The sequence below is a fragment of the Pristis pectinata genome, chromosome 8 (genome assembly GCF_009764475.1).
Source record: "Pristis pectinata isolate sPriPec2 chromosome 8, sPriPec2.1.pri, whole genome shotgun sequence".
Lineage (NCBI taxonomy): Eukaryota > Metazoa > Chordata > Chondrichthyes > Rhinopristiformes > Pristidae > Pristis > Pristis pectinata.
In genome coordinates, this window is record NC_067412.1 from 93,196,623 (window position 1) to 93,214,899 (window position 18,277).

The 18,277-nt window shown below is 43.8% G+C and overlaps 1 protein-coding gene across 3 annotated transcripts in view; it reads right to left on the reverse strand.

The window, feature by feature from the left end:
• The window catches only part of LOC127573377 (E3 ubiquitin-protein ligase RNF128), a 123,591-nt gene that overhangs the window by 62,708 nt on the left and 42,606 nt on the right, over window positions 1-18,277 (reverse strand). Inside the window, exon 1 of one of the 3 annotated variants that reach the window (XM_052021532.1) lies at window positions 13,459-14,190. The exons of 1 other annotated variant lie outside the window; for it this stretch is intronic. In XM_052021532.1, the coding sequence (XP_051877492.1) occupies window positions 13,459-13,897 (439 nt within the window). In that variant the 5' untranslated portion in view covers window positions 13,898-14,190. Of the gene's footprint in view, window positions 1-13,458; window positions 14,191-18,277 lie in introns of those variants that run through there. One more of the 3 variants, XM_052021534.1, reaches the window with a different exon arrangement.

The following is an 18,277-nucleotide window of genomic DNA, read 5'->3' on the forward strand; positions in this document are numbered from 1 at the left end:
ATAAAGTCATCTGGGGACAGGTGGGAGCTGAGGTCCAGCAAGACAATATGTCTTTCTCTGTGATTTTTGCCAATATCAGCAGTAATGAATATCCTGCCAATATTTTGTTTGGAGGCCGCACGGGCAAATTGTTAGCCTTTAACGAAGACAGAATGATGCAGCAAAAATAGAAATGAACATTAAAAGTCAGCAGGGAGTTGGATTTTAACCAAACTGAATTTAGCATCAGGCAAAAGAATCAAAATGCTGAAACTCTAGTTCATGCATTTTCAACAAACACGTTTATTCAATGTTCAAGAGCAGTAGTTTCCTTGACAAGTTACGAAACATTTCTGAACTGATTTTCATGCATAAAGCCATAAACTGTACGTGGAAATACTCTGAGAAATACTGAGGCATAGCCCACCACTACACCCCCAAAATGTTGACAGCTCCCAGGTTGTAACTCAGCAAATGAATAATCCAAGACTCGTTATACATTTACGAATTAGGAGCAGCACAGTCAACTCAGCCCCTTGAACTTTCCCTGTGATTTAATAAGATCATGACTGATTCAGTTCTAACCTCAATTCTGTATCCCAATCTACCCCAGAGATCTTTCACCCCCTTGGGAATCAAGTATCTGTCCACCTCTGCCTTAAAAACATTTGAAGGCCCTGCTTCCATTGCCTTTAAGGAAGAGATTTCCAAAGTCTCGCAACCCTCTGAGGATAAAAGTCACTTCATGTCTTAAATGGACAACCCCTTATTTATAAACTGTGACCTCTAGCTCCAGGTTGTCTCACACAAAGAAGCATCCTTACCTCATCCATCCCATCAAGACCTCTCAGGTTTTTATCTGTCTCAATCAAGTCCTCTCTCACACTAAACTCCAGCAGATACAAGCCTATCCGTCCAACTTTTCTTCAAAACGCAACATGCCCATTCCAGGTACTAGTCTTGTGAACCTTCTCTGAATTGTGTCCAACAAGGTGACCAAAACCTACGCTGTAAGCATCATGGATGAAACTGCAAATGAAAACCAATAGCTAAACAGAAACATTGCATTATTAAAGAAATTGAATCCTTCATTATGTATCGGGTGGATGGGTTGGGTAGGGTTCCTGCACACTTCTGCTGTTTGCACCTGGCCTCCATGTGCTCTTGTCAGAAGGAGATTAAATCCTCAGTACGGTCCTTTTCAATTCTCCGTCAGTTTGAGCAAGTCTTGGGGTGGGGATTCCAAAGAGTCAGTGAGGATGTTACATTTTTCCAAAGAGGCTTTGAAAATGTTCCAGTCCAGATGAAGGGTCTCGACCCAAAACATTGACAATCCATCTCCCTCCACAGATGCTGCCTGACCCGCTGAGTTCCTCCAGCGTCTTGTGTGTCACTCCAGATTCCACCAACTGCAGTCTCTTGTGTCTCCTTCTCGAAACATTTCCTCTGTCCTCTTGGCAACATTCTGACATAACAGCTTAGTGTATAGCATTTGCTTCAGGGTCTGGTGTGAGGCTTACTGATGATGTGGCCCATCCATTGGGGATGATTGAGCTTAATCACAGCCACAATAATGAGGATGCTGTCCTGGGAGAGGATACCAACTGTGGTTCACCTATCCCACCAGAGGATCTAGAGGATTTTGCGGTATCATGGTGAAACCTCTCCAATCTATACTGTGAGTTGCTCATTTCTTCCAATGCACAGTGGGGACGCAGGGATCACTGCCTCTTAGACCATGAGCTTGAGCCTGGGTTTGAAGTCTTCACAGGCTTTCTTCCCCACTCACCTTCAATCCTCATGATGAATGACACTGGAGAGAGTCTCTTTCAGCCTGTGTGGGTTACCGAGCATCCAGACACTGTTCACTTTAATTCTCCATCTCACTCCCATTGAGCAGAATTCCCCATACTGTTCCAGCAAAGCTCCATATTATCTCAGGCAACCACACACACAGCCACACAGCCCCTTCAGACTCAACCTTAAGATTAACAAAAATCAGTATTTCCAATTCAGATTTCCTACATTCACAATATTTCAGCCGATGAATATTTGCTTTTCCTATTTATATCTCCTCCACATCTTGTCCCACTGTGACCGCCTTTTGTTATTCATCCTTTTCCTTCCTGCCCATCACAGACCTCAATTTTTTTGAATAAACAGGTTTCTAAAATGCAGAAGAATTTTATCTCCAACTTTCCTGAGACCTGACTGTCACTAACATTCCCCCCCTACAGATGCTGGTTGACCTCATGAGTAATTCCAGCACTTTCTGCTTCTATTTTTACTGCTGCATCCCCAGGGTAATCACTCAAAATAGCAATAAGCCACACAGGTATTAGCTCGGTCGACAATAGCTTTAAATTGGTAGGTTTTCAGAGGGATCTTAAAAAGGAAGGAAGAGGAGCAGAAGTTTGGGCAGGGGAATGGTGGGCCCAAGGGCCTGTTGTGTGCTGTATGGTTCTATGGAATTCAAGAGTTTAGCACCCAATCCATTGGCAGCCTTGCTGCTAATGGAGCAGCAGTTATCAAGAGACCAGAATTGGGATTGGAAGTAGCAAATGGTATAACATTTTGGCTGTGTGAATCCTTAATCAGAAGTTGTTCATACAGTGTCTGGACAAATCCCAAGAGATAACTCATTTCATCCTCTTCTCTCTCACCCTCTCTACCAGTAAGTACCAGTGTCACCATAACTTTTCAGGTGTTCGTGACAATCTTCCAACAATTTCTATCGCTAAAACCTTCCTTCTCTGAATGATGACACCTTGTTGGCAACATTAAGCTTAACCATCACTGGAAAATCAAAGACACAAATGACAAGCTCCTCTTCTTAAAAGCATTTTGTTACAGATATGCGTAGAATGTGGAAGGAAATGGTATACGAGTGAAAGAACCTGGCCTGCAGCTAAGGAATGACATTCAGCTTTGATAGAGGGTCCTGAAGAAGGGTCCTAACCTGAAACATTGACCGTCTGCTTTTCTCCATGGATGCATCCTGACCTGCTGAGTTCCTCCAGCATCTTGTTGTGTTTTTATCAGGGTTTTGAACTAATTGATTCCCTGCAATTTCACAATTGATAACTCTACTGAGAAACTATTTTAAAAGCAGGTTCAACTGATTTGACTAGTTTGGGGAAAGTCGAAGCAAGTTGGAATGAGTATGTGGACAGTTTCCAACAGCCTTTTCATTATTTTGCTTTGCATCAACGTACAAGGAAGTAGGAAGCAAAAATAAGTGAACAGAATATTGCCTTTCTGTTTTGCCAAGTGCTTTGATTTTATGGTACTTTACTGTGTGCAATTTTGGCCGCCCCATTACAGGAAGGATGAAGAGGCTTTGGAAAGGGTGGAGAAGAGGTTCATCAGGATGCCGCCTGGATTAGAGGGCATGAGCTACAAGGAGAGACTGGACAAACTTGGATCGCTTACTCTGGGGCGCTGGAGGATGAGGAGAGACCAGATGGAAGTTTACAAAATTGCGAGGCATAGATAGGGTAGGGAGTCAGAATCTTTTTCCTAGGGTAGAAATGCTAAATACTAGAGGACATGCATTTAAGGTGACAGGGAGAAAAGTTTAAAGGAGATGTGCAGGGCAAGTTTTGTTTTTAAATAAAGAGAGCGGTGGGTACCTGGAACGAGCTGCCAGGGGGAGTGGTGGAAGCAGATGTGATAGTGGCATTTAAGAGGCTGTTAGATAGACAAAAGAATATGCAGGGAATGGAGGGAATATGGATTGTGTTCAGGCAGAAGTGATTTAGTTTAATTCAGCATTATGTTCAGCGCAGACATGATGGGTAGAAGGGCCTGTTCCTGTGCCATACTGTTCTATGTTCAATGTACTGCACTCCAAAGCCTTTGGATTATTGCACCTCATCGTACCTCAGTCTCAAAGTATACAGAGATTGGCAGCTACAGATATTTATTGAGCCAATTGGAATCAGAATTCAACGCCAACAAGAATGATGCATCTGGTTGTCCAAATGTGCAGTCTAACAACAATGCCGCTAACATAAATGCAAAAGCAAAACACTACTGGATTTGAGACGTGTGCAGAGAGAGCTTGAAATACTCAGCCGATCTGACGTGTAGAGAAAGAAACGTTGATATTTCAGGGCACCGACCCTTTATCTCCTTCCACAGATGGTACCCGACATGCTGAGTACTTCCAAAATAATCTGTTTCCAATGTAGCTAATGCTGAACTGCAGAAATGAACATAGTTCAGTGTAATTATTTCCTTATTCCCCTACTCACCAGTGATCTCAGCAGCTAAGGTTTCAACCGTTAGTTGTTGTGTGTGCACAAATACTAAAAGGAGTCCAGTTGCAAATGTTTGGTGGTTTGATTAAATATTAAGCAGACATTCCTGCACAGTGCTCTAAGTTAGATCAAAATGAAGAGCAGAAGCACTAAAAATAAAAGCCTGAGTCTATTAAGTTATGACAGGCGGCAGCGCAAATAAGCTTCTTTAAGAAGTATTTCAAATTAAAATCAGAGCTACCAACTAAAAAGAAATTAGATTAAATTATTTGATCCACATAAACAGAAACGTAATGAAATGTTGAAATATGAAAAAAATGTGATTTGAAATACAAATTTTCTTAGATGTAAAGCACAACAAATCCTGCTAAGAACCACAAGCAGTGAAACAATTCAAAACTATCTGAAGCACACAGTGCAGGAAGAGTCAGAGTAACAGAAGACTTGTGTACATTTTTTGCCTTTCACATTAAAAAAAAAGTCAAGACTAGTTAATACTGTTGTGGCACAAACATGATACTTTTCTCACCACAAATTCTCACAAGTAGCAAATAATGAAAATCCAAAAAGCAAAAATGTGCAGATGCTGGAAAGCTTTGATTAAAACCTGAAAATGGTAGAAATACCACATCAAGCAGCATGCGCAGACGACACAATAGTTCATATTTGTATCAACTCTCTCTGTCCTTCCATACAGGACATCTGACTTGCTGAGTATTTGCAGCATTTTCTTGATTTCATTAAACAACAACGATAATATGCTTGAGTTGTATTGACTGGGAGATTAGTATTAGTGGCAAAACACTCGTGTTCTTCACCAGAGTACCATGAAACCCTTTTCATCCAAAGAGCAAAAAACCTAGCCTGAGTTAAAATCTCATTCAAAACTTAGCATCTCCAATAAGGCAGCAATCCCTCTGGTCTACTACTTGTGACCTAGTGTATGGAGTTCATTTTGAAAGTGCAACTATCTGATTCAAAAGCAGGAACCCTACCGACCGATTGAAGTTTACAAGAGGAAAAAAGCACAGTAGAAGACTGTATAAAAATGAGGCAAACAAAGAATGGAGGAAAATGAATGAATATCTCAAACAGAGGGAGGCACAAGAGGCTGCAGATGCTGGAATCTGGAGCAACACACAAAATGCTGGAGGAACTCAACGGATCAGGCAGCATCTATGGAATGAAATGGGTAGTCGATGTTTTGGGTTGAGACCCTTCAGCTGGATTCAAAGACAGAGAAGAGATAGGCAGTACAAAAAGGTGGAGGGAAGGGGTGGAGTAAAAGCTGCCAGGCAATAGGTGTATCCAGGTGAGGGGAAGTGATGGGCAGATGGGGGAGGGGAGAGTGGGAATGGCGTCAGAGCTGGGAGATGACAGGTGGAAAGGGCTGGAGAAGACGGAATCTGATGGGAGAGGAAGGTGGAGCGTGGAGTCAAGGGGGAGAGGTGGAGAGGGCAGAGGGGAGTAGTGGAGGGCAGTACAGGGGAGTTATAGGCTCGGCCAGCTCCATCACAAGCACAACCTCCCCACCACTGAGGACATCTTCAAGAGGCGGTGCCTCACGAAGGCGGCATCCATCAAGAAGGACCCTCACTACCCAGGACATGCCCTCTTCTCGCTACTATCAACAGGGAGGAGGTACAGGAGCCTGAAGACCCACACTCAATGATTCAGGAACAGCTTCTTCCCCTCCGCCATCAGGTTTCTGAACAGTCCATGGACCCGTGAACACTCGTCATTACCTTTTTTGCACTATTTATTTATTTTTGTAATTATAGTGATTTTATGTTTTGCACTGTACTGCTGCCACAAAACAACAAAATTTACACCATGTAAGCCAGTGATAATAAACCTGATTCTGATGAGGAGAACACAAAGAGCCCAGCTAATTTCAAACATGCACAAGCCAAATTGTTGAAATCAACATAAGGACCCGAGATTTTAAAAAGGAATCAAGTTCTTTTGATGTAATTAATGTACAGGCAGGCTAGAATTTTTTTCTTTCAGAAGATTGAGTCATTGGAACTCTCCTCCTTAAAGGGCAGTGGAAACAGAGCCTTTGAATTTCTTTAAAGCGAGGGTAGATCAATTCTTGATAAGCAAGGGGATGAAAGGTTACAACAGGTAGACAGGAATGCGCTGAGAATATAATCATATTAGCCACCATCTTATGACACAGAGCAGGCTTGAGGAAGTCAAGTGGCCTGCTTCTAATTCTTAGAGAAGGACTAGATCAATTACTCTTGAGATCTTGGGGCCCATAGCTCCCTGAATGTGGCTGCACAAGTTGATAGGGTGGTAAAGAAGGTGTATGGCATGCTTGCTTTTATTGGCCAAGGTACTGGGTTCAAGACTCGGGAAGTTACATTGCAGCTTTATAAAACTCTGGTTAGGCTGCATCTGGAGTATTGTGTTCAAGTCTGGTCGCCCTATTAGAGGGAGGATGTGGAGACTTTGGAGAGGGTGCAGAAGAGGTTTAACAGGATGCTGTCTGGGAGGGAATGTACTATAAGGAGAGGTTGGTGAAACTAGGGTTGTTTTCTCTGGAGTGACAGAGGCTGAGAGAAGTTTATAAAATTATGAGAGGCATAAATAGAGTAGACAGCCGGTATCTTTTCTTCCCCAGGGCCAAAATATCCAAGACTAGAGGGCATACATTTAAGCCGAGAGGGGGAAAGTTCAAAGGAGATGTGCAGGGCAAGTTTTTGTTTACACAGAGTGGTAAGTGCTGGAACGGGCTGCCAGGGGTGGTGGCGGAGGCAGGTATGGACCACATGCAGGCAGAAGGGATTAGTTTAATTAGGCATCATTAGCTTAATTCATTCGGCAGAACATCGTGGCCTGAAGGGCCTGTTCCTATGCTGTGTTGTTTTATGTTCTATGTGCTTTGTCCTATTGTAATTGGCCTTTAGAATTTAAAACCTCCCCATAACAATGTTATTGCACTCAAACCATTCCCCAAGGTAAAGTTTCTTTACAAAACCCTCAAAAAATGCTCTAGTAAAATCTAAAATTATATTTTGGCCCTAGATCTCCATGAACAGATGGATTAATTGTCTGTTGCCTGAACAGTGTCCAAGCTGTGGCATGTGGACTGACTGAGTTGAGTGAAGATGGTCAGCTTCTTGCTTCCATGAATGCACTTGGCAAATACAACAACATACTAATATTTAGCTGTCTTCTGCTGCTTTTAGGTCATTTATCTTCCTGGTAATATCCAGTGCCAGGGACATCTATGGACTCATCAATATGGCAACACAGAAGCCCGCATTGTGGGTAATTCCAAAACTGTTTGGCCAACGTGGACGGACTGCCCAAGTTAGGCATGTGTCACAGTACATAAAGAACAATGATGTTTCACTGCATTAGAAAGCAGATATCTTCAACTCTGAGCTTTTTTTTTGGTTACAATGCATTCTCTAAAGAACAGTTTCCAACAAATACAAGATGGTTCTGAGTGTTTTAAGATTACGAAGTGAACTTCCCTTACATTTAGCAAGGGTCATCTTAGTACCTTTTGGGTGACATAAGTAGGGGTTATTAATGTTGAAGAGATACCAATAACTCTGACTTCTGCATTGACAACTGTGAGTCATAAGATTTTAGTTAAGGAAGGATCACAAGTACATTAAGCCTACTCCCTTAACCTATGATCAAATAACTTGCAGTTACCATGAGTCAAAAGATGACAACACTCTAGTCATGGAAAGACCACTAGTTTGTCACATACTCCTTTAAATCACCAACCAGAATCTTCCACTTTAATTCTGGAATAAGCAGTAGTCTTATCTCCCACCATTTCAGGAACGATGCAACTTTCCAAGGGCAGTCATCTCCCCCCATTTTACAAGCTGTGAGTCCCGAGGTCCAACTCTCACAATTGTATCGCAGACCCAATTACAGAATTGAAATTAATTTAGCCACTCATTGGAAGTGGCGTCAACTAGTTACACGACCATCACACAGAGAATAGTCAGCGAGAAAACCTTAGATGCTCATTCTAGGAGAAATACGCGCTGCGGAGGGTCACAGTAACAGAACAGATGTCACTGCATGTTGTGAACTCATGAAAGGTTGGGATTGAATTCCTTTCTTGGACATTTGAAACCAGGTCTAAGCTGCACTGATGAACTCACTGAAAGTATTACCTGCCGAACTATATGGCACACAAAATAAACATCTTTCTTAAGACACTTGAAAACCACCGGTTACAAATTTTTCACTGGAGGACATGTGACTGGTAGAACCTATGGATGCTCAATAGGCCATACATTTCTGTAAAGACACTGGATTGAGAGTTATGATGCAAAAAGTAGGAGGGGGGCGGGTGGAAGATTTAAATATTACAGGCAGAAAAATGTCCCAAGAAACCACCAGCTGAGCTTCAGAATAATGATGCACAATTTAAGAGCATGAATCACTTTCCCTGAAGGTTAAAATGAGCTTCCTAGTCAAAGAATTCACCACTATGGGGAACCAATTAACATTAAGGAGCCTTATGGAAATGGCTTGGGGGAAAAAAATGCTTGTGTGAACATAAGCCACATACATTCTGATTCTGAACTAGAACATACAGCACACCCATCTGTCAAATGTTCCAAAGCCATTCTACATAATTGAATAAGGAGAGCGAATGAAACATTTAATGTGACAGAAATATATCATTGCAAGAAAAATATGCAGCCCAAAAGAGGTATCCAAACTGGTTCCCACATTGTAACTGCGTACATCGGAAAAGTACTGTTTTGCCTGTGACATACTTTGGGATCACTCAATAGGTCCATTTGTGAAAAATTCATCTTGTCTTTGTTAAACACAGAGTTGCTTTTAACTAACCACAATGAGTTTTAAAATTTTGCCTCCATGACCCATTCACCTACAAATACAGTACATTAAAGTTGCTGTTACTGATATATTTTGCCACTCTCATTTAGGACTATCTCCTCACTCTGATAAATGATAAAGAATGAGCTGCATTATTTAAGAGCATTCCAGGACTTACTGCCCTCATCCACACTCCCACCCAAATATCTCATCCAATATTACTAAAACAGAATATTTAGTCATTACAACATTGTCTGTGGGACCAAGATGCGTAGGAATTGGATGGTGGGTTTCTAACGATACAAAATATGACAATTCCAAAGTCCTATAGGCTGAAGTGTTCATCAGAACATCCAAAATCTGTGAAAGGCATCATAACATAAAAGCTTGTGGGCCACAGTTTCAGTCGTGGAATTTAAAAAAGTTCTGGAAATCCAAAATAAAACAGAAAATGCTGGAAACACTCAGCAGGTCAGGCAGCATCCATGGAAAGAAAAACAGATTTAACTCTGTTCCTCTTTCTGCAGTTTAAGTCATCCTACCTTCAAAACACAAAGAAACAGAACGAGCAGGTGTAGGCCATGTCTTCCTTCTGGCCTGCTCCACAAAGGTCATGACCGTTCCTCAACCTTAGCCCCCATCCCACCGATCCCAATTTCTGCCAATTCTTCTAGTGTCCAGGCATCTGCCAATCTGAGCCTTGATCATTCCCAGGGACTGAGCATTCACAACCTCTGAGTGATGAATTCCTAAGATCCTCAGGCCTCCCAATGAAGAAATCCTCACTGTCCAAAATGGGTAACACCTTATCTGAGACTATATCCCACTAATCTGAAACTATACAGCTAGAGGAAACAGCCACTTGACATTTACCATGTCAAACCCACAAAATCTTCTATATCTCAATGACATTGCCTCTCATTCTTCAATGAGAACCAGCAAATCTTAAGAGTTAGAGTCACAGAGATACAGCACAGAAACAGGCCATTCTGCCCACTGAGTCTACACTGACCATCAGCCACCCATTTACACAATCTTGCATTAATCCCATTTTATTCTCCTCACCTATCCACCAACTCCCCCAGAGCCTATCACTCACTTACAAACAAAGGGCAATTTACAGTGGCCAATTAACGTGCCAAACTGCATGTCTTTGGGATGTGGGAGGAAACCGGAGCACCCAGAGGAAATCCATACGGTCACAGGGAGAACATGCAGACTCCACACAGACAGCACCAGAGGTCAGGGTTGAACCCCGGTCTCTGGTGCTGTGAGGCAGCGAATCTATTAAATCTGTCACTGTTCTGCCCAGATCTTTTTTCATGCATCACCCCAGAAATGAATCTACTAAATCCCCAAGGCAGTTTATATCTTTCCTTAATAAAGGAGATCAAACCTAAATACTGTGCTCCAGATGTGGGCTCAGTAATGTCTTGCTCAACTGCAGGAAGACTTCCTTATGCTTGTACCTTAACTCTTTTGCAATAAAAGGCAAACAAGTATTTGCCTTTCAGAGAAATTCAATCGCAATGCAGGGATTCTGTCACTAAGGTGTGGCAGAAACTCACTGTGACTAATTGAGGGAAGTTCCAATCTATTATTCAATCGTTTCAAATGCCAATTAATGGATCATGTGAATATTTTGCTTCATTTTCCCTCGGCCAGAAAAATACTCATTGCTCCCCTCAAATATTTTATGGAGAAGATGGTGAAAAAGTCAGGTAATTTCTGGGAAAATTCAGAAAGCAGCGAAAAGGAAACCATACTGAGGCTGTAGTCAAATACAGTGTTAACTTCCTCAGGAACAGCCCTCCTTTCTTAAAAAGACCACAAGAAATCTAGTTGTATGTGAATAACAAATTTGACACTAACAGTCATCTATTATTTCTTATCCTTTCTTCTATGAAAATATGCCAATTATTTTTCCATGTGTACAGTCCACTCTATATATGAAGATAGTTTATACAAAGCAAATTATTTATTAAAAAGTCTCACCCACTCCCCGCACCCCCCCCCCATCAAATCATGATATTGATCTGTTACTAGATTAGGATGCCACGAGTCCAGGAAAACCTACAGTACATTGTAGATGTCAGACAACAGATCTCGAACACCTCCTCTTACCTATGCTTGAACCATGACCCCACGAACGATCACCAGGCCACTGTCTCTGATACCTTCACAAATCTCATCACTCGTGGCGATCTCTCCTCCACAGCCTCCAACCTGAATGTTCCCCAACCCTGCACTGTCTGTTTCTATATCCTACCCAAGATTCACAAACAACATTACCCTGGTAGGCCCACTGTTTCTGCCTGCTCTTGTCCTGCTGGAGGAACTCAACGTGGTCGAGCAGCATCTGCGGAGAAGGGGAGAGGAATTTTCTACGTTTCGGGTTGAAACCCTGCATGGACAGAGATAGGAGTCCTGGTGCAGGGTTTTGACCTGAAACATCGACATTTCCTCCCCCCCCCCCACAGATGCTGCTCGACCCGCTGAGTTCCTCCAGCAGATTGCTTGCTGCTCCAGATTGCAGTATCTGCAGTCTCTCGTGTCACAACACTTCCAGTTTTATTTCAGATTTTCACCATCTGAAGTTTTTCAATTTTAATTCTATATTATCTATTAATTATAGTGGTCCTGGAATGCATAGCAGGGGAGTAGTGGAAGCATGGAGTTCATAGAGCAATACAGCACGGATACAGGCCCTTCAGACCAACCATGCCGACCATGGTGCCGACCCAGCTAGTCCCAATTTCCTGTGTTTGGCCCATATCCCTCTTAGCCCCTCCCCTCCATGTACCTATCCAAGTGCTTCGAAAATGAAACTATTGTACCTGCCTCAACCACTTCCTCTGGCAGCTCGTTCCATATATGTACTCACCACTCTCTCGGTGAAGGAGTCGCTCCTCAGGTCCCTTTTAAATCTTTCCCCTCTCACCCTAGATCTATGCCCCCTAGTTTTGAACTCCCCTACCCTGGGGAAAAGACTGTTACCGTCCACCTTTTCTACGCCTCTCATAATTTTAAACCCATAAGATCGCCCTTCATTCTCCTACGTTCCAAGGAATAAAGACCTAGCCTGGCCAACCTCTCCCTATAACTCAGGCCGTCTAGTCCTGAGGCAGATTCAGCTGCAGTATTCATTCGAAAGGGAGCTGGATAACTATCTAAAGGAAGGGAGAGGGCCATGGAGTGGGACGAGGTGGACCGCTGTCCTGCAGACCCAGTACGGACTCAACGGGCCAAAAAGCCTTCTTCTCTGCCGTAAGCATTCCGTGAGCTTACATACAGCATCGGAGGCTGATAGAAGTTTATAAAATTACGGGAAACATAGATAAGGAAGATAGAATCTTTTTCTCCCCAGGGTAAAATTGTCAAGTACTAGAGGAAGCGAGTTTGAGAGAGGTTTAAAGGAGATGTGTGGGGCAAGTTCTTTTACACAGAGAGTGGTGGGTGCCCGGAACAGGCTGGCCGGGGGTGGTAGTAGAAGTAGATGGGATGGTGGAGTTTAAAGAGGCTATTAAACAGACACATGAATATGCAGGGGTGGAGGGATATGGATCATGTACCGGCAGAAGAGATTGAGTTTAATGTGGCATTGTGTTCAGCACAGACCTTGTAGCCGATCCTGTGCCGTACAGTTCTATATTCTTGATTTCTAAGATTGGAAAACATTTGTAATGTATAACAATTCACGGGAAAACCAAACCAAAATTGACAGTCAGCAGCAAGTCTCCGTGGGTTTGGTCAGCGAGCAGAACTCAAGCTTTCAGAAGAATTCCAGAGGTTGTGGCTGAGGGAGGGTTTCCTAAGGCGCGGCCAGGCCACAGAGAGATGGGAATTCGACCGACTCGGAGAAATTCCAGTCAGTATCCTCCCAAATTCTGAGATTTCTCTACTTTAACACTTGTCACAACGTTCGCGCGCATTGCATAACTTTAAACAAATAGAAGCAGTCCCGCTCGTTGTTTGCGCTTGAATTACAAGAGTTCCACCTCAAACTCGTCACAAGGTGCCTTTGGGAGGACGATAAAAGTCAAAGTTTGAAAATAAAACATTCCCCCTTTTTATTCCAGCGGGATCCCGAATAAAACGGCCGTTTGCAACACTAAAAATAATGCACACTTGTAGGCGTACAAATCTGGAAAAAGAAACCTTCCAACGTTGCAAACTTTGCAAAATGAAATCACCCACCAAAATAACCCCCCTCTGAATATATTCCAACACGGGCCTTGCACATTACTGTGAGATGCAGGAACGGGGTTGCTCAGAAGGATTACAAAACTTTCTTTCCAATTAAATTGATATAATAAAAGGGGTTTAAGTGAGGCGGCAGTGCCGGGGTGCGGGGTAAACTTCTGTCCGGAGTTTTGGGTCTAGTTCTTACCGGGATGGGACATCTGAACCACTTCGTTGGCCGGAGTTGGGTAGTTGAAGATCACGGCGGCGCTCGCCCCCTGCTCGGCAGCGTTGAGGATTTTCTCGGAGAAAGTGCAGCCATTCCCCCTCTCGATCAAAGCCACCCACGGTTGCTGGAGGTCGGGTCTGAAGTAGGGGATGCCCGGGTCGCAGCCGTAGCTCCGGCCCGTCTCCGCTATCCCCACCAGCCCGTGGACGCTCTCCAGCGGCGAGTCCTGACCGTAGACGCCGCTCTCGGTCTTCTCCCGCAGGGTCTGGTTGCTGCCAGGTTCGGTGAAGCTGATGTTGATGTAGGCGGTCCAGAAGGAACTGGCGAGCGAGCTGTGTAGCCACAACAACTGGGCGGCCATCAGGGTGGCCCTCCGAGGGGGACAGAGGCGAGTGAAACCCCACCAAACGCTCCGCATCTCTCCCGGAGCTTTCGAAGCGAGGACCGGGAGGTTTCGCTTCCAACTCTGAAACCTGAACCCAACTCCCTCCCTTCTTGCTTCTCCTCCCCCCACCACCACCACCTCCACCTCCACTGCAGTAGGGATCGACTTAGGGGAGCCTTGCTCAGATGCTCCAACCTGCCCAGGTAAGATCTCCCTCTCCTCCGCCCGGTCAACGCCTACAAAGCGAAAATCACCGCCCTCTCCACCAATTAAAAGAGCAATTGCACCTTATCCTTTCCAACCAGAGCTTTCCTCTCTCTCTCTCTCTCTCTCTCTCTATCTCTCTCTCACTCACTCCCTCCCCCGGCGTGTTTCATCCCAGGTACAAACTGCAAATGTATTACAGCAACAGCCTGTTTTCTGAAGATATATGTGCAGGTGTGTGTGTGTGAACTGCATGAGGTACACCGGCAGCATAAGGGTTGAAGTAGTGGATTAAGATCTGCAGAGGGCTGGACTATCGATCCGGACACGACAGCTGGCAATTTGAATTGTGGAATTTGGAATTCTCTGTTGTTTTATTTATTCCAAAATAAACTTTACTCATCATAAAAAACAAACTATATACAATAAAGCAGTGCAAACCTTTACATTCGTGTACGAATCAATCATTAGTGCTACCTTTTTATATAAAAAAACAGCACGGATGCCACTCGTGTGGCTCCCTGGGCTGCTACCCCAATCCGGTATTTACAATATTTAAGGGACTTCCTTGCCTGACCCCACCTCTTTTGTGAAAAGAAAAAGCTGTCTCAGTATTGCTGACTGTTGGTGCACTCTCAGCCCATCCACTTATATCCCCTGGCAAAACAAATCTGCCAACCCCACCTCGTGTGAGCCCATCCTGCAGAGATGAAAAAAGAACGGAAAATGCTGGAAACACTTGGCAGGTCAGGCAGCGTATGTGCAGAGAGAAACAGACGCTGTCTAACTGGCTGAGTTTTAAGGGCATTTGCTGTTTCTATTGCAGCCTTTGAAAAAGAAATTGCAGGAGCTGGAAACCTTCTTCAGAAGGGTCTTCAAAATGGAAGGTTACCGACATAGAGTCATAGAGTAATACAGCACGGAAACAGGCCCTTCGGCCCAACTCATCCATGCTGACCAAGGTGCCTACCTGAGCTAGCCTCATTTGCCTGCGTTTGGGCCATATCCCTCTAACCCTTTCCTGTCCCTGCATCTGTCCAAATCTTGTTACTGTACCTGCCTCAACCACTTTCTCTGGCAGCTCATTCCATATACCCACCACCCTCTGTGTGAAGAAGTTGCCCCTCAGATCTCTTTTAAATCTATCCTCTCTCACCTTAAACCTATGCCCTCTAGTTTTTGGTTCCCTTTCCCCGGGGAAAATACTGTGTGCATTCACCCTATCTATGCCCCTCATGGTATTACACATCTATAAGGTCACCCCTCAGTCACCTACATTCCAAGGAATAAAGTCATAAAGGAATAAAGTCATAAAGGAATAAAGGCATGGTAGTGTAGTGGTTAGCATAACGCTATTACAGCATCAGTGACCCAGGTTCAATTCCAGCCACTGTCTGTAAGGAGTTTGTATGTTCTCCCTCCATCTGCGTGGGTTTCTTCCAGGTGCTCCGGTTTCTTCCCACATTCCAAAGACGTACGGGTTAGGAAGCTGTGGGCATGTTATGTTGGTGCCAGAAGCGTGGCGACACTTGCAGGCTGCCCCCAGAACACTTGACGCAAAAGACGCATTTCACTGTGTGTTTCGATGTCCATGTGACTCATGAAGAAATCTTATCTTATCCTCCCCTGCCTAACCTCTCCCTATAACTCAGGCCCTTGACATCTTGACAACATTCTCATAAACCTTCTTTGCATTCTTTCCAGCTTAATAACGCCTTTCCTATACAAGGTGTCCAAGCTTAATGACATCGTTCCTATAACATCTGCAATTTTTTATGATTTTCTATACACACAGTTGTCATTCCCCACTGATCTGCTGTCAACAGATCTGCCTATTCATGAGGTATGACCAAGAACACATCTTGATTTGTTTTCTAACAAATATATCTCTACACATGTATAGAGGAACATTGAGGAACCAATCATCGTATAAATACATTGATCAGTTTCCAGACCACTTGTGTCAAGTGGCTCCCTGCTGTATGCCATCCTTTGTTTTCAAAACCTTATCACTGCAAATAGAGTCATAGAACAGCATGGAAACAGGGCCTTCAGCGCAACTCATCCATGCCAACCGAGGTATGTCTTCATGAGCTAGCCCCACGCCTGCCTTTAGCCCATATCCCTCTAAATCTTTCCTATCCATGAACCTGGGCTTTTAAAATTGTACCCACCTCTTCAACCTCCTCTGGGAGCTCATTCCATATACCCACCACCCTCTGTGTGAAAAATTAGCCTCTCAGATCCCCTTTAAATCTTTCCCTTCTCACCTTAAATCTATGCCCTCTAGTTTTAGACTCCCCTACACTGGGGATAAAAGATTGTGACCATCCTCCTTATCTGTGCCCCTCATAATTTTATGAACCTCTATAAGGTCACCCCTCAGCCTCATATGCTCCAGGGAAAACAGTCCTGGCCTATCCAGTCTCTCCTTATAACCAAAGCCCTCCAGTCCCGGCAACATCCTTGTAAATTGTTTCTGCACCTTCTCCAACTCAATCAAGTAGTTTGTTAACTAATCAAATTCCATTTGGTTAGCTATTTAAATATGTTTATTAATGCGTAATTCCTTTAATGCTTCAGGATACTATACGGCCAAATTATGTTTATTTTGGGGTGAGGAGGTGTATTGGGTATAAAGGAAAGTCCTTTAGTAGTATCCATGTTTGTTTTGTTGTCAGCAGGAGGTCTGTGCCCCTCTTTCTTGCAGTTAACAAGGACTTGGTGTATATTACAATTTGGTGAGATCACACCCAGAACAAAAACAGAAAATGTTGGAAATGATCTCCAACCTGAAACGTTGACTCTGTTTCCTTTCCCACAGACATGGCCTGACCTGCTGAGTATTTCCAAAATTTTCTGTTTTAGATTTAAATTTCCAGCATTTTCGGGGTTTTGCTTTGATTTTCACACCCAGAGCATTGTGTACAGTTTTGGTCTCCTTGTTACAGGGTGAATGCAACGAAAGTTCACCAGACTGATTCCTGGGATTGTCCAATGAGAAGATATTGAGTGGGCCAGGCCTCTTTTTAGAACGGGAAGTCACCTCATTGAGACAGAGACATAGAGACACAGAAGCTTCAACAGGATAGATGCATGAGTATGTCTCCCCTGCTGAGGAGATGGACCCAGGAGTCACACTCAGAATAAAGGATATGCTGTTTAGAAGTAAATTAAGGAGAAGTTTCTTTATGGTGGTGAATCTTTGGACTTCTCTACACTGGAAGGCAGTGGAGACTCTGTCATTGATTGAGCTCAAAACAGGCATGGCAGTGTAGGGGGCAGGCACGGTAGTGTAGCGGTTAGCATAACACTACCACAGCGCCAGCGACCCAGGTTCAATTCCGGCCACTGTCTGTAAGGAGTTTGTATGTTCTCCCCGTGTCTGCGTGGGTTTCCTCCGGGTGCTCTGGTTTCCTCCCACATTCCAAAGACGTACAGGTTAGGAAGTTGTGGGCATGCTATGTTGGCACCAGAAGCGTGGCAACACTTGTGGGCTGCTCCCAGAACACTTTACGCAAAGATGCATTTCACTCTGTGTTTCAATGTGCATGTGACTAATAAAGATATCTTATCTTACCTTTTCTTAATAGATTGCTGGGCAGTAAAGGAATCAAGGCATCAGGCTATTTGATCTGCAATGATCTTGTTGAATGACATACCAGGCTCAAGGATCTAACCGGTCTACTCCTGCTACTATTTCTTATGTTCTTATGTAGACCCACCAATGTCAGTTACCATTAACTGACTCCACATTTCAGTGGCAATTAGGGATGGATAATTAATATCAACCTTGCCAGTGGCATCCATATTCAATAAACAGTCTTTTTTTAAAAATCCATCTCCAGTACAGGCTGCTCCCGGGTTACGAACACCCAACTTACTGCCATAATATTATTAGATTCAAAAGTCCGTGTACATACAGACATTTGTTCCTGCGAATGGCAAAACCAGTTTCCCCTCCCTCCCTCCACTTTCATTCTTTCTTATCAGTCTTATATGTTTACGTGCAGAGAGTTGTGGACACAGCTCAGCACATCATGGAAACCAGCCTCCCCTCCATGGACTCTGTCCACACTTCTCACTGCCTTGGTAAAGCAGCCAACATAATCAAAGACCCCAACTACCCCAGACATTCTCTCTTCTTCCCTCTCCCATCGGGCAGAAGATACAAAAGCTTGAAAGCACGTACCACCAGGCTCAAGGACA